At 39.7% G+C, this 14,940-nt stretch overlaps 1 protein-coding gene across 1 annotated transcript in view; it reads left to right on the plus strand.

The window, feature by feature from the left end:
• tbck (TBC1 domain containing kinase) overlaps positions 1 to 14,940 on the plus strand; it is a 148,690-nt gene that overhangs the window by 52,555 nt on the left and 81,195 nt on the right. Inside the window, exons 16-17 of the mRNA XM_042345361.1 lie at positions 6,692 to 6,753; positions 14,786 to 14,913. Coding sequence (XP_042201295.1) covers positions 6,692 to 6,753; positions 14,786 to 14,913 — 190 coding nt within the window. The remainder of the gene's footprint in view (positions 1 to 6,691; positions 6,754 to 14,785; positions 14,914 to 14,940) is intronic.

Genomic DNA, 14,940 nt, shown 5'->3' on the forward strand with positions numbered 1-14,940 from the left:
GTGCTAAAATACTGTTGGCGTGATAAATGCCTAGAAGTCTACTGTGGGGGGAGCAGAAATCTATTTTAATAAATTCTTACCCAACCAGAAAAGTTAAGTTTAACTGGGGACATTTAGTTGAAATGAACTACTCTTATCTGACGATTTAAGTGGTTACATATCAATTTAATTCAATTAAGCTTTGATTTCTCCCCAATCCCCTTTGGTCCGTGCTGAGCAAAGACCCTTAACGTTTGAAGTCATTGTATAAGTAATGCGACAACATCAGACAGGTTGGGGATTTTGAGTGGTGGCTGTCTCTGCAATCTAATTCCATAATGTAAAAGCAGGATTTGTTTACTTGATCAGGTTTTACTCAGTCTAATTTAGCATCCATGCCGAACGCTAGCACCACTGATGACATTTTAAAGTTTATTTCTTGGGATATTTTGTGCCATTTTTCAGTTCTGATAAACTCATTTGCTGTTGCTGCCTGGGAATGGCTGTGTGAAGCTACAGAGGAAGCTTGTGGTTTCCTGTGGTAGGGAATGGAACCTGAATGAAACCCCATCACAATGTTCAGTAGCTTGCTGTTAGACCTGTTTCTTCAAAATGCTCACCACTGTCTCCATCCCTGCTGGCTGTTAAAGCACCCTGCTATTTTTACTTCATTTCCTTTGTACTAAATGTATTTCCACTTGTGTGGTCAGTGCTAGCAGGAATCTCTTTAGGAATGCTCTCTGCTTCCACTTGGCAATAAGCCATTATTGTACCCTTGGAGTGAAGTAATAGCTGGAGAGTTATCACATGCAAGAGAATAGGTTACATTGTTTTTGTGATTGACTACCAGCTGTGGCCTTCAGTGAGTTTATTCAGCAGGTTGTTCCCCGCTGATGTTATATAGCAATGACATATGTAAAAGCACTCAAAGCTGTTCCTGGAATCTATTAACAAGGTGCACTGCCAAAATGGAGCAATGCTACCTCGTTGTGACGCTAACCTCGATTTAGAGTTTCACCTTATTGTCGGTTGGTACTGAGAAAAGCTAAAGTCTACTTTTTTTGCTTTTTTTTGTGCCATCGAAGGTTTCCAGCACAGAAAAACTACATTCAGCTCACCTCGGCTATTCTACTGCTAACTCCACTATCGGTGTTATTTGCTCCCATTTCACTTCCTTGCTCTTTCCTACACTTCAATGTTATATGCCCACAAATATTTATCCAATTCTTTTAAATGCTGTTGGACATGACTGACAAATGGATACACAAAAGCATTCCATATTCTAACCAACCTCTGTATGAAAATTATTTATTTTAACCTCCCTATTTATTATTCTGGTGATAAGCCATAAGGACTCTGGGATGCAGTTCCAGAGATTGATGGCAGAAAGGCTGAAGGCCCAACTGCTGATGGTATTCAAAAAAACGAATGGGATTTTGGCCTTTATCTTAAGTGGGACAGAATACAAAGGTGAGGAAATGATGCTTCATCTTTATAGAGCCTTGGTCAGACACAATCTGGAGTACTGCGTTCAGTTTGAGCATCGCACCTTAGGAATGATAGATTGGCCCTGGAGGGGGTGCTGCGCAGATTCACCAAATACCAGGGCAGGTACCAGGGCTTAAAAAGTTAGATTATGACTGGTTGCATAAACTTGGTCTGTATTCCCTTAAGTTTAGAAGGTTGAGGGGTGATCTAATTGAGGTGTTTAAAATGCTAAAGGAATAGGGTAGATACAGAGAAACTAAACTAGGGGAATCCAGAACAAGGGGGCATAATCGTAAAATTAGAGCTTAGGCCATTTAGGAGTGAAATCAGGAGGCAGTTTTTCACACAAGGGGCAGTGGATATACTGTACATAATTGTCAATACTGAGCAAACAAAAGTGATCTGTGAGATCTCTTTTCATAGGTCGCCAAAGCATGTGCTTTTGACTTTTCTACGGAGGAAAAGGACAACGTGGAATATAGTTTCCAACCAAAATAGATGAGCTAAATACAAACAGACTTGATAGAGCACTTCAAATGAAAGCAAAACACACCCAAACTCCCTTAGGGAGAGTTGAAACCACTATAATTATAAATTTTACTTGCATTGAGCAATATGGGCAAGCTCAACATCCCATTAGTATGGAGGCTCTCACACAGCAGGGCCAGAGTTGCTGAACAAATGGAACTCAAGTGCTCATCCATCATTGTGGAGACTCAGGCCCAATTTTAACCACTGTTCCACAAAAATATTAGCCACAAAAACATATGGTAGTTTATAATAGATTAAGTGATCCAGAAAGCGTTCTGGTTCCACAGTGGCAACCCAACCAATTGGTCAGTAGACGCAGCTCTGGTTACAAAGGAAAAGGAAAGGTACAAAAAGAATTCTCGAGTGTCTCTCCAAGAACACACGTTGAACAATACTCCTGCACATACCCTGGGGGCAACTCTGCATTTCAAGGTGGGATACATATGTGGACTCTGTCTGATTTGGATGCTCTTAAGCATGGTGATGGGTTCCGCATGTATCAGGACACCAAGCTGGAAATTGGAGGTCTTTCTAGTCTTTAGGGTTCTTGCAGTAGTTGTTATTGATTGGATTCCAGCGTAGAGCAAATACTTCACTTTTAAGTTTGAACCCAACATAAGTAAAATTGCCTAGATCATCATCAAGTCATTTTCCAATCAAGTCATTAAACAAAATTAGGTTATGTTTGCATTGCAATTCATCTATAAATTACATAGTGACTATACTTTACAGTGAATCCTGTGAAGCATTCCAAGACATCCTCCCAATGTGAAAGGTGCTGTATCAAATGCAAGGATTGCTTAATCCATATGGACATTAAAGGAACCTGCCGCTATCTCAAAAATGTGCAGTTTTTCTTGCGTCCCAAGTGCAGGTTTTGTGCTCCCAAAACATTATCTTCAATGAAGGATGCTATATAAATGCTAGTTGTTGTTATAATCCTGGGTTTATATTCCGTCCTTATTATTCTCTTGAGATAAGTGGAGTTTCTTTGGAGCTGGCTAGCTCCAAAGTGACACTTAGCAACAGGAATTCAGAATTTAATCAACCTTGAAGCAAAGCCCTAATGGATAGGGCTGTCTTAGCTGGAAAGGGAGAGGGAAGCCTGCCAGACATTACTTTCAATGCAAACAATGTGGTTTTAGCTGGTTAAGCTTCATCAGTACTCCAATACATACTCCAAGCTTACCCCCCACAATACACTCCTCATCCAAAATTACCCATTCAACATTCAATTGGTTGCTTCATCTCGGTGTTGTTTGTAAATTGTTGTGTTGCAAATTAGCTACCATGTTTGCCAGCATAACAGCCTAATTGTATTTCTAATGCATCTCATCCTTAAAGTGCTGAGGCATTTCTTTTCAGTGAAGGATGCTATGTAGTTGTAAGTTATTGTGATTGTAAATTAGATTCTCTTTTCTAACTAACATGATCAAAGATACAATGGGAGTAAAATTATAATGGGTCATGCAAATTAATAAAATACAGATGGCAGCATTTTATGGTTGAGTGGTTTCAAAACTTTGCACTATAGAAATGTGCAGCTTTATGTATTACAGTATATTATAGTTCTTGCTCTGGATGCTCTGGTTCATTTGTGGGGTTTTTTAAAAATCACACACTTTGAATTTCAATCCTCCTCATCTGACATTTAAAATAAATCATGGGCTTTCTTAACCCACACAGTGTATAGATAAAAGATGCAATCTTTTAACCCAACCTATAATTTTTTTTATTAAAAGCCATTTATCTAAGATTCCTTGTTTTTGTGACCAAGGGAATCAGCTTTCAGCTAAGTTGTAAAACTGAAGGGAAAGTGCCACAGACCCTGGAGACCTTGGGAGTGAGTCTTGTTTTAACAAAAGCAATAGAATACCTTATTAATTAGTTACTTGACATACACCAGCCCATTGACATTTTCGAAGGCAACTGTTTAGTATTAATGTCAGACAATAGGAATGCAGTGGCTTCCTATTCTAGACCCTTTTTACTCAAACCCCAAATCTCTGCCATCCTTATTTTCTTAAAAATACAAATTGTCCGGATTTTTTTTTGGTGTGCCTACTCCTGTTTTTAATACATAATATTATAGAAGGAGCAAGCACAGCAAGAATGGTGGAATGGGGAGTAATGGGATAACTTTATTGCTGATGTATTTATATATGTGTGATGTAGTATTTCAAAAGAGTGAGACTTAATTTCCCACTTGTAGTTAATTTGCCCCATGATTAACAGCCCCCAACCAAGATTTACATGTTTGGGTGATGGATGTAAGGAATTCCAGCAAAAACTTTGATTTAATGTTGTGCCAGTTAGAGGTGGTCTGAAGAACAACTGGTCAGGGATTCAGTGCTGGCAGATGTCAATGGAGTTTTCAAGTTAGAAATAATAATAACAATCCTTGCATTTGATACAGCACCTTATCAAGTCGTTGAAACATTTCAAAGTGCTTCACAGAATATATTGTGAAGTGGATTGACTGTCTTTTGTGGGCAAAACAGGCAATGAATTGCGCACAGCAAATATTTATTTATTTGTTTGGAGGGAGGGATTATTAACCCTGGAAAGCAATCTGCCAATCGACCCCCCCCCCCCCCCCCATTGTCACCTCTAAGTAAATGAATCGATGCCTGGGAAATGATTACAAGGTAGTAATTTAAGTCAGAGTTGTATCATACAACTTCAGCAATCTTCAGTCTCAAAATCTGAAGTTGGCTTTAATCTGTTCTTTGAATTTATTATCAATCTACATCAATTCCATTTTATTTGGAAACTTTTTTTTGTCAGATTTTCTGCCAGTTTGAATTCGCCCAAAAGATTAATGAATGTGATGTTTTTAAAGTAGGGTTAGCAAGAAATAATGTGGAAATCTAGAGGAACGAGCAAGGCATGGAGGGTTTTGAAGGTGAGGACGAGGATTTTGAACTCTTTCCTCTGGGGGATGGGGAGCCAGCGGAGCCAGGCAAGGATGGGCATGATAAGGTCACAGAGCCTGGTGCGTCAGTGGGCACAAGCTGCAGAGCTTTGGATAATCCGAAGCTTGTGGAGGAAATAGTTGGGAAGGCTGACAAGCAGGAAGTTAATGTAGTCGAGCCTAGATATAATGAATGCATGGATGAGGGTCTTGGCGGACTGAGGGGAGAGGCAGTGGCAGAGCTGGGTGATGTTGCGGAATTGGGGGAAGGTAGAATGGGTCATAGTACTATTTAATGGGTCATGGCATCTATCAGCATCCCTTCCCCCCACCATCCTCGCTTGGCTTCACTCGCTCCCCAGCAGATCAAGTTAAAGATCCTTGTTCTCGCGTTCAAATCTCTCCACAGTCTAGCCCCATCCTACCTCTGTGACTTCCTTCACTCAGCGAACACTGCCTTGTTTGATATCCCTTCCTTATCTGTCCACCATTGGCTTTCATTCTGCTCCTTGCCATCCTGCCCCTGCCTTCTGGAACTCCATTCTGGAGTCCCTCTGACTCACTCTCTCCTTCATCATTCAAGGTCGTCTTAAGACGCACTTCTTTGACCATGTTTTCAGTTACTTTTCCCACCCCCAGCTCGGCTGCCCCACCACAGCAGTGCCAAATGTTTTGAGATATCTTTCCGGACATGAAAGGCACTAAATAAATGTAAATTGTATTATATTTGCCAGAGTCGCTCCATTTAGAATTAGATCCTTGACCTTTTACTGTGTGATCTGGGTCTCAAAGCTCAAATCTCTTCTGATAGATGGGAAATCTCTTCTATCTGCTGTTCAAGTCCTTAACCCAATTCAAAGTAAAAATTGTAACTGACAGAGGGTGGCTGAAACAGAAAACAATGGTGCGTTTTCGAAGCCAAGGCAAAGCTGGAGGAGCAGTAGACTTTACTGTGCTTGTGCTCTTTCTAATTTCATAATTCCTGATGTCCAAGACTACCCAAAATGGAACTGTTTTCCTTCCTCCAGCACTGAGATCCATTACCATGGGGACACAAACAATTTCCCTGATTTTATGATTTGTTTCTGTAAGAAATCAAGTTAAAGATCCTTGTTCTTTAACAATTAATACAGTTCTTTAACTATGTGAAGTATTATAACAAGCAAATATTGGAAAGTCTTTGGAATTGGTATAACACTTGCTTTAATTTTTTCAAGCAGCAAACAAGATCAAATCAGCACATTGGTTCAAAGCAGATGTTGGCAGTCTTGGGCAGAAAACATTTTGTTTTCGAATGTTTCATTGCCATATAAACTTAGAAATGCTACTGTTTGTTTTGGGCTGTAAACAAAGTTTAAAAACATTGAGTAAGAACCACAGCATTTTATAGCTTTTCACTTTTGTTCTATTTTAACCTAATTTTGTTACAGGTCTTTACTGCCCCAACTGTGTTAGCAGTTCCATCCCTGTTTCCAAGCCTTACTTATGCTCAGTCTAGTCCCATTGCCTTGTCCTTGTGAGTTCTGCAAATAGCTGCTCTTCTGACTAGCTTAGCACTTGCTCCTCACTCTACCATAAAAACTCTTAAACCCTCTCCTGCCTTCAAAAACCTCCTAAGATCTGTATGTGACTATATCTTTGGTCAACATCGTCAGATCTCTTAATTTCACTACTCAGCATCCACCATTATATTTGTCAACCATCTTATGTCAAAAATCACTGTAAAAATGCAAGATTTTATACTCGTGTAAGTTTTCCTTTCCTTGTGTCTGTTTTTAGGGAGATATTCAAGCAAAGTATGAAGGAATTGATAAGGATACCCCAATACCAACAGACCGGCAAGGTAAGTTAGCTGCACACTAAAGAGAGCTTTGCACCAGCTGCCAATTACCGTTGCTTCCCTTTCTTGATCATATGTATTTACACAAGATTGTGCTACATGGTATTTGGGCACTACACATATATGATAGTCTTATAAATAACTTCACATTTATTGAATCTTATGTTGTTTTGCTCTTATTGGGACTGAACGGATTGTTCTTAAAGGAGACGGCACAGACACAATGAACCCAATGGCTTTCTTTTTTGCTGTGAATTTCTTGGATTCTATGCTGTCAATTCTGAATATATGGACTATGAATTAGAGTTTTTTAGAAGTGATTATCATATCTACTCTCAGGTGTCATTCTGGGAGATTGATGATGATGCTGGATAAAATGGTTAGAATACACTGATCACCAAGTCATTGCCTATTTTAAGTTTGACCTTGTTCTGATTATCACTGATCTTAGAAAGATTTTTAAATCTGATGCTATTTTCCAACATGCACAAATATGTTTATGCCACTATATAGTGTAGAGATACATTAATAACTTTTCCACAGATTATTTTTGGTTTGGTATTTAGTAAATTTAGCTTTGTATGACAATATGTGGAAGATGATAGACAGTTGCCTCAGGCATGTCAGTCCCTAATGCAAGCCAACTAGAATGAAATGATTTAAGTTCAGTGCATACTCCGAGCTCCAGACACACAGACTGGAGGCAATGTTAATCTGTGCCCTTTCTGCTACTTTCTCATTACCTCTGCACTTCCAGAGGAATGTCCGGTGGTTGTGGCAAACGTTCAGCACATGCATCTGACATCATTGGGTAAGCAGCACGAAGATATTAGACTCCCTCAAAAAGTCCAAAACCATTAGGAATTTATTTTTACATTCTCCTGTATTGATCTAAGAGTAACACAGGTCAGGAGATGTCACAGAGTATCAGGTGGCTTGATGGAGCTGGTGAGAGTTCTGACTCCAAAAATGGTTCTGCTAAATTTGGTACCGGAAAGGCCGGCAAGTGTTTTTTAAGTTCCCTTCAAAGGCAGACTTGCATCATGAAACAAATTAGCAATAGAAAAGCAGCATAAAAGTTTGAGGGTGATCTGCAATGGAAACTGTTATGAGCCTAGACTTTAACAGAGATCAAATTGCATTGTACTGCAGCACTATGAATTGATCTCCTGGCAGGCATGATATTTGCACCTGATCGACTTTAAAAGTGCTGCTTAATCTTTGTTTTAAATGCTGAAAGCAATTTGCTCCAGGGTTTGAGCTAATTTTTGTTAAATTTAATGTGTAAAAAGAAATTGTGCCTTTAGTTTTCAGGAACATCTCTACTATATCGTGGGAGCAGGGAGGAGAAAGCCTCTGAGAAAGTTGCTCTCTTCATGGTGCAAACGTAGCTTTCAAATGTCTTAAAGCTTTTTGCATGTTGTCTCAAGACACTCTTCTTCGACTGCGCCTTCAGTCACCATCCTACCCCTAGCCTCCCTGCCCTACATCCTTCCCGATCCCTACCCCCAGCTTGGGTCCAGAACCCTGACTGTCCAGTGCCTTGAAGCGTCCTTCCTACGTGAAAGGCACTATTCAAATGTAATTTGTTGTTGTGTTGCCTACATAACTACATTTGCTTCATTCCTAATTAATATCATTCTTTGAAGTGAATAACTTAACAAGTAGTGAAATAATGGTCCCATTTACCTTATCAAAACTCCACACAATTTTAAAAAAAAACTCTTTCAGATCTCCTTTCAACCTATAAGGCTACTATTGTGATTCTGATGCCTCAGATTGCTTTGCCCCGCTACCCCTTTTAGGTCCTTACTATCCAAGGTATATACAGCTTCTTTTTCCTTCTAGCAAAGTGAAGCACTATGATCGCTTCACATTGAATTTAGTAAAGTTAGCCATTGTAAGTGATTTATACAACATGCTTCTATTCTACCCTGAGGGTAAGCACAGAAGCAGTCAGTCAGTGATCACAGAAAATGAAATAGCAGAGATGTTACTGATTTATTCATCGGCAACACTGACCAGACAATAGGAGTTATTGTAGTCTCTGGCACTGATCAATCTGCATCGGAACCATTTTATAAGCCACCTGGACAATTATTGAATTACCATTACTGCTGAAAAAAAATAAGAGCTCACAACATTCTGATCAACATCTGTCCTGGCTGTAACTGTGTACCCATCTTAAGGTTATGGTCATTTCTGTGTATTACAGCGCACCCTCGTGCTGTTCTCATGCTACTGCACCAACTGAAAAAGTGTGTTTCAATTGAAAGTCTCATACGAGCAAAAATAAGTTACATATTAGTTTTCTTAGGCATACATATCATCTCTTGTCTTCGTTAATAATAATAAGAATCCTTGCACTTGATATAGCGCTTTTTAACGTCTTCCAGACGTCTCAAAGCGCTTCACAGAATATGCTGTAAAGTGAATTGACTGTATATTTGTGGGTGAAACACGGCAGCCAATTGCGCACAGCAGTGTCCCACAAACAGACGTGGATTGATAATGACCAATTTATTATTGTTTTGGAGGGTTAAAACGGAATGGTTAAAACATTTTGAATTCAAAATCTTTTTAAAATATATCTTTGACCACCCTGCCTTTGGTCAACACCCTGGAAGTTTGCTGTCACTCCTCCCTGCTCGCTGCTCCTTATTGTTTCTGTGAAACACTTTCAGTCATTTATCCTGTGTGAAAGACGCTGTATAAATGCAAGTTATTGCGAGCAGCCCAGCTGAAAGGTTTGATATCAGGGAGATTGGGACAATTGCAAGTAATAATCTTGAAAATATAAGTCTTTAATGATCTTCTTTAATGATCTTAAGGTCACAGTCTGGGCTGACACTCCAGTGCAGTGAAGGGGGAAGTGCTGCATTTTTGGAGGTGCCACACCTCGGTTGAGACATTAAACCAAGGTCCTGTTTGCCTGTTCAGGTGGTTATTAAAGATCCAGACTATTTCTTGAAAAAACAAGAGTTTCTCCTGGGGTGCGAGCCAACAACCCCCAAATAAATTGGTTACTGCTCACTTCATGGCTGTTTGTGGGACATTGATGTGTGTAAATTGACAAAGGTGTTTGGCTACAAATACATGTCACTAATCTTCACAGGTTTTCCCTGTGAAGTGTTTTGAAACCTTTTGATGTTATGAGTGATATATCAAATGAAAGTGTTATTATTATGCAATGACCATGGCTTCAGTGCTGAGACAGCTGAAGAATTGCTGAGAATGTGCTATATCTAGTTCAAAATGGAAATCCTTACAATTAAGTCTGCTCGTCTATCTGCATTTTATTACAGAGTTCTGATGTCCATGTGTCATCCTATTTACTCCTAATCCGAGATGTTTTGTTGTACTCAACCTGTTCTTTATCGACCTCAGCGTGTAGTATCTAGTTCAGAGTTTACTGACAACAAACCTGAGTTTCACATTGAAATTAGAATGAACTGAAGAGAGGGTGACTATTGAATATATTTTTATTGTTCGTTGGTGTCAAAGTCTCTGCCAAGAATGGAGTATTGCAGTGCAGCTCACATAACCACATTTCTCAACTTAAGTTTCTTTTTTGGAATTTTTCAAATGAGCAACATTGAAAGCAAATTTGGAGTGGCTGAAATGAATTGGTTGAATTGAGAACTGTATAACATCTACGGGATAGTAGTTGCATAATATGAAAACAACTATCGTAGTATGGTTTCCTTCCTCAATCAAATCTGATAGTAAAATCAATCCTGATGTCATCTGTGGCCTTATGTTGTGCCCAAGTGGGAGCTAACATCAATAAGATTCAACATTTCCTACCCCCCCAAAACATAGCAAACAGAGCTAATAAAATGTAAGAAATTCCTGTGGTTCTGTGTGTTCTAAAGAATAATATGGGAGGGGGTGAGAATAGGGTAGCGGGCACTCTAAGGAGCAATGAATATGTGATTGAGATGTTGCTGAAAATTCAATGTTTTTAATTCTGTTGGACTCTCAACTTGTATTATTGCTTTGTAATACCCTCCAGATTTCTGTTATCCTATATGTATTGCATATGTTAGTAATTACCAGTGGCTGCACATGAAAGCTGTGTTAACGTTATATTGAACACAAGTCTTTAGGTATATCACTGAAGCAGTTATTGGATATTTCTAAAAAATATATATAGTGCATTCTTAAGGTGCATAGCTAAATAAACTAGTGTAAATCAGTGTTGTATGTCTAATACGTCAAGCTTTTGAATGGATAGGATACCCAGAAAGAAGTTAATAAAATTAGAATGGTTTACACAGAGCAAACAACTTGACTGCTGGTCACACAAGGTCTTGAACACTGCAAGAGTGAATGATTTCCAATACAAGGTGTGCAAAAGATTTAATTTGTTAACCATTTATCATTGCTGTACATTTGAATTACACCATTAGTTTTTCTTAAGCACAAAAGCACACACTTATTTTAGAAAGCATTCAACTTAGTTTTATCTGTGAGGATCTCCGTTAGAGATTTGGACCCAAGTCCAGTCAAGTTATATTCACCTAAACTTACGAAGTTCAGTTCTGATGAAGGACATACATGGGCCTGAAACATTGACCAACTTACCTGTCGCCATAGATGCTACCTGATTTGCTGAGTGTTCCCAGTGATCTCTGTTTTTGTTTAAGATTTCCAGCATCTGCAGTATTTTGCGTTTTATTTCCGCAGTTCTATCTTGTATCCGTATATTAAGTGCTCCAGATGCTGCCCTCGTAAAAGGTGCTATATAAATGCAAGTTGTTGTTGTACATCTGCCTTTTCACTTTTGTGAAGAGAGGTAATCCAAGATGAAGAAGAATCCTTGCATTTTATAACGTGCCTTAACATTTCAAACCCTTCAAAGTAATTACCGTTAGGTGTAGTCACTGTGTATTTTGAAGGCAAATGCAGCAGCCAGTCTGCCCACGCCAAGTGTCCTCCCGATGTGAAAGGCGCTATACAAATATGATTTTGTATTGTATAATGTCTCACAACAGTGAATAACAGTGGAGGACCAAATTAAGTGGAGGATTGTTGGCTCGGTTACCAGGAACTCCCTTTTCGTTTTGGATAGGGTCATGGGTTCCTTAAAATCAACCTGAACAGGCAGTTTGGGTCTCAGTTTATGTTTTGTATGAATGCAAAAATGCAGCCCTCCATTAACACTGCACTGAAGTTACAGTGTAAATCTGCATTCGATGTAAGATTTGAAACCACAACCTTCAGACCCAACAGCAAGCCAGGCTGACATGTAGAAAAAAGAAGAAATTCAAATGTGAAGCACATTTCTTTAGTACCTTTTATTTTTCAAGCGTGGCAGGGATGTTAAAATCCCATAATGCTCGTTGTGTATGTAGAAAATTATATAATAGATACACAGTTATGGGACATGTGGGCCATTCAGCCCATTGAGCCTGTTCCACTAATTTATAAGATCTTGTCAGATATTTCAACCCCAAAGCCCTGCCATTCACCATAGCCCTTAATACCTCTACTATCCAATTATCTACCTATATCTTTTGAACATCCCTATTCTCCCATTACAGCTTTCTGGGATAGAGTATTCCACATCTTCACAAGCCTCTGTGTGAAGAAATATTTGCTGACTTCAGTTCTACTTGTCTTAGTTATGATTTTAAAGCTATGCACTTTGTAATGAATCCCTCAATCAGAGAGTAGAGTTTTCCACAAACAAAACACAAAATACTGCAGATGCTGGAATCTGAAACAAAAACAGAGAGAGCTGGGAAAACTCAGCAGGTCAGGCAGCATCTATAGAGAAAGGAAAGTGAGTCAACGTTTCAGGTCCACGACCTTTCGTCAGAACTGGGGCATGTTGGGAGGGAGAGTCTTTTAAGGACAAGTTGAGAGGGGGAGACAGGAAGGACGACAAAGAAGATTAAAAAAAGAATACAAAGGAGAGAATGTGTTAGTTGACAGGTTAAAGAGGTGATAGTGGCTTAAAACTAAAGGGGGGTTTGTACAACAAAAGGTGGGGGTGGTGTGGTGTTGAAACGAACTGGGGAGAAGAGGTGTTAATGGTGCAGAACAGGCAACATACCAGAGAGTGTCTGGGGTGATGATTGTAATGATAACAGAAGATAATTCTTCTGGTAACAGAAAGGGGAGGTGGGGAGGAAAAGGTGAGCTGTTATGGTCTGAAGTGGCTGAAATCGATATTGAGGCTAGAGGGTCAGGTCTGCTAGGGTCCCTAGCAGATAGATAAGTTGCTGTTCCTCAAGCTTTCGCTGTGGATCACTGGAACAGCGTAGGAGACCATGGATGGAGAGGCCAGACTGTGAATAAGAGTGTGAGTTGAAATGGCAGGAGATCGGAAGATCAGGGTTGACCTTGCATACAGAATGGAGGTGTTCTGCAAATCGGTCACCCAATCTGCTCTCAGTCTCCCCAATATAGAGGAGACCACACCGTGAGCAGCGGATACAGTATAAGTATGAGTTTTCCCAGCCCTCTCTGTTTTTGTTGAAGAGTTTTCCACTTTCTTTTCCCTTTAAATACCTCAAACAAACCACCTCTTAGTCTCCTCTACTTTTAAGCACTCTAAGCAAGGTCTGTCTAGCAAAAGCAGTATACCAGTTATAATACTAATAATAATAATCCTTGCATTTGATATAGCGCTTTTCACGTCAGGAGGACGTCCTAAAGCGCTTCACAGAACACACTGTAAAGTGAATTGATTGTATATTTGTGGGCGAACGTGGCAGCCAATTGTGCACAGCAATGTCCCACAAACAGTTGTAGATTGAAAATGACCAATTTATTATTGTTTTTGGTTTTGGAGGGATTATTGTTAGACGTGTGGAGTAAGGAAACTTGCCCAAGGTTTTGCCCTGCCTGGAATTGAACTCGGGTCTCTCGCTTGCAAAGCGAGTGCTCTAACCACTGAGCTACAGGACTCCAGGACTGCTGAGTTATCTCAGCAATCCACAGCCCATGTTCAATTAAATCATTCTTCAAAATTATGTGTCAGAAATTAACACTTCATCAGTGAAACATATTGATGCACAGTGGTGGATAGGAAGATTTTCAAATGACAGTTGCTGTCTATGTGATCAGCATATTAAGTAAAGCCATAGAGCCTTGCTTTGTTTTAAAACTCAGAAAACTTGGTCAATATCTAATCGCGGTGTAAACAGAATGAGTTATGATGACAGGTGAGGTAGGATATATATCTGTTCTTGGAACATAATTCAGTTTTGACTCAAATTTCTTATGAGTTGTTTCATCAGTTGAGTGCGATACTGGACACAGATATGGAATTGGAGTCTTAGAAATGTGCTCACCACAACCCTGCACTGAATCATTATTTAACTTTAAAAATACTCATTGTGAATAGTGTAATGATTCTCACTCCACAAAACTGTGTATTAAATACATTCCTTTATTCTCAGCTCACAACAATACAACACTCCTACCCTAACCCACACTCTGGTTCCCTTCCTACGATCCTTTTCTACTTCCTTCTTCTGCTTCATTGGATTTTTCTGAATTGCCCTTTAACTTCTTAAAGCAATATTCTTCAAATGGCTCTCTCGACAAGATTCCTAAGCAAGTCTTATTGGGAGCTGCACGATAGACACTGCAGTAAATGATGTCATTGACAGTTTAGTCCGGTCTTAAGACCAGTTTAGGCCAGTCTCAAGACCTTTCTCTGACCGTGCCTTCGACTCCCCTCTCAACTCTCTACCCCCTCCTCGCTCCCTCCCTTCCCTCCCCCTGACCATTTCCCCCCTGCTTGGGTCCTGACCCAACTGTCCAGCGCCTTGGGACATCCTCCCGACGTGAAAGGCACTCTATAAATGAAATCTTGTTGTTGTAGTGAAAAAGCGGTTAAGTTCAATGGGCACTCTAAAATTTAGCATTTTCTATTAAGTTAATTAGACTGAATGCTTGATGTTATGTAACACACCACTTTTTGTGTACTTTCCAGCAACAAAACCCTGCTTTATTTCTTCCCAGATATGTTTCCTTTTGTCTAGTTGGCCTCTCTCTTTGTATCTGATTGTCTTTCAGATTGAGGTGGATATCCCGCGCTGCCATCAGTATGACGAGCTGCTGTCATCGCCAGAGGGTCATGGAAAGTTTAGACGTGTATTAAAAGCCTGGGTCGTCTCCCATCCAGATCTTGTGTATTGGCAAGGTCAGTTTGGCTTCTCAGGGATTCTTC

This window comes from Callorhinchus milii, unplaced genomic scaffold (assembly GCF_018977255.1).
Source record: "Callorhinchus milii isolate IMCB2004 unplaced genomic scaffold, IMCB_Cmil_1.0 Scaffold43, whole genome shotgun sequence".
Taxonomy (NCBI): Eukaryota; Metazoa; Chordata; class Chondrichthyes; order Chimaeriformes; family Callorhinchidae; genus Callorhinchus; species Callorhinchus milii.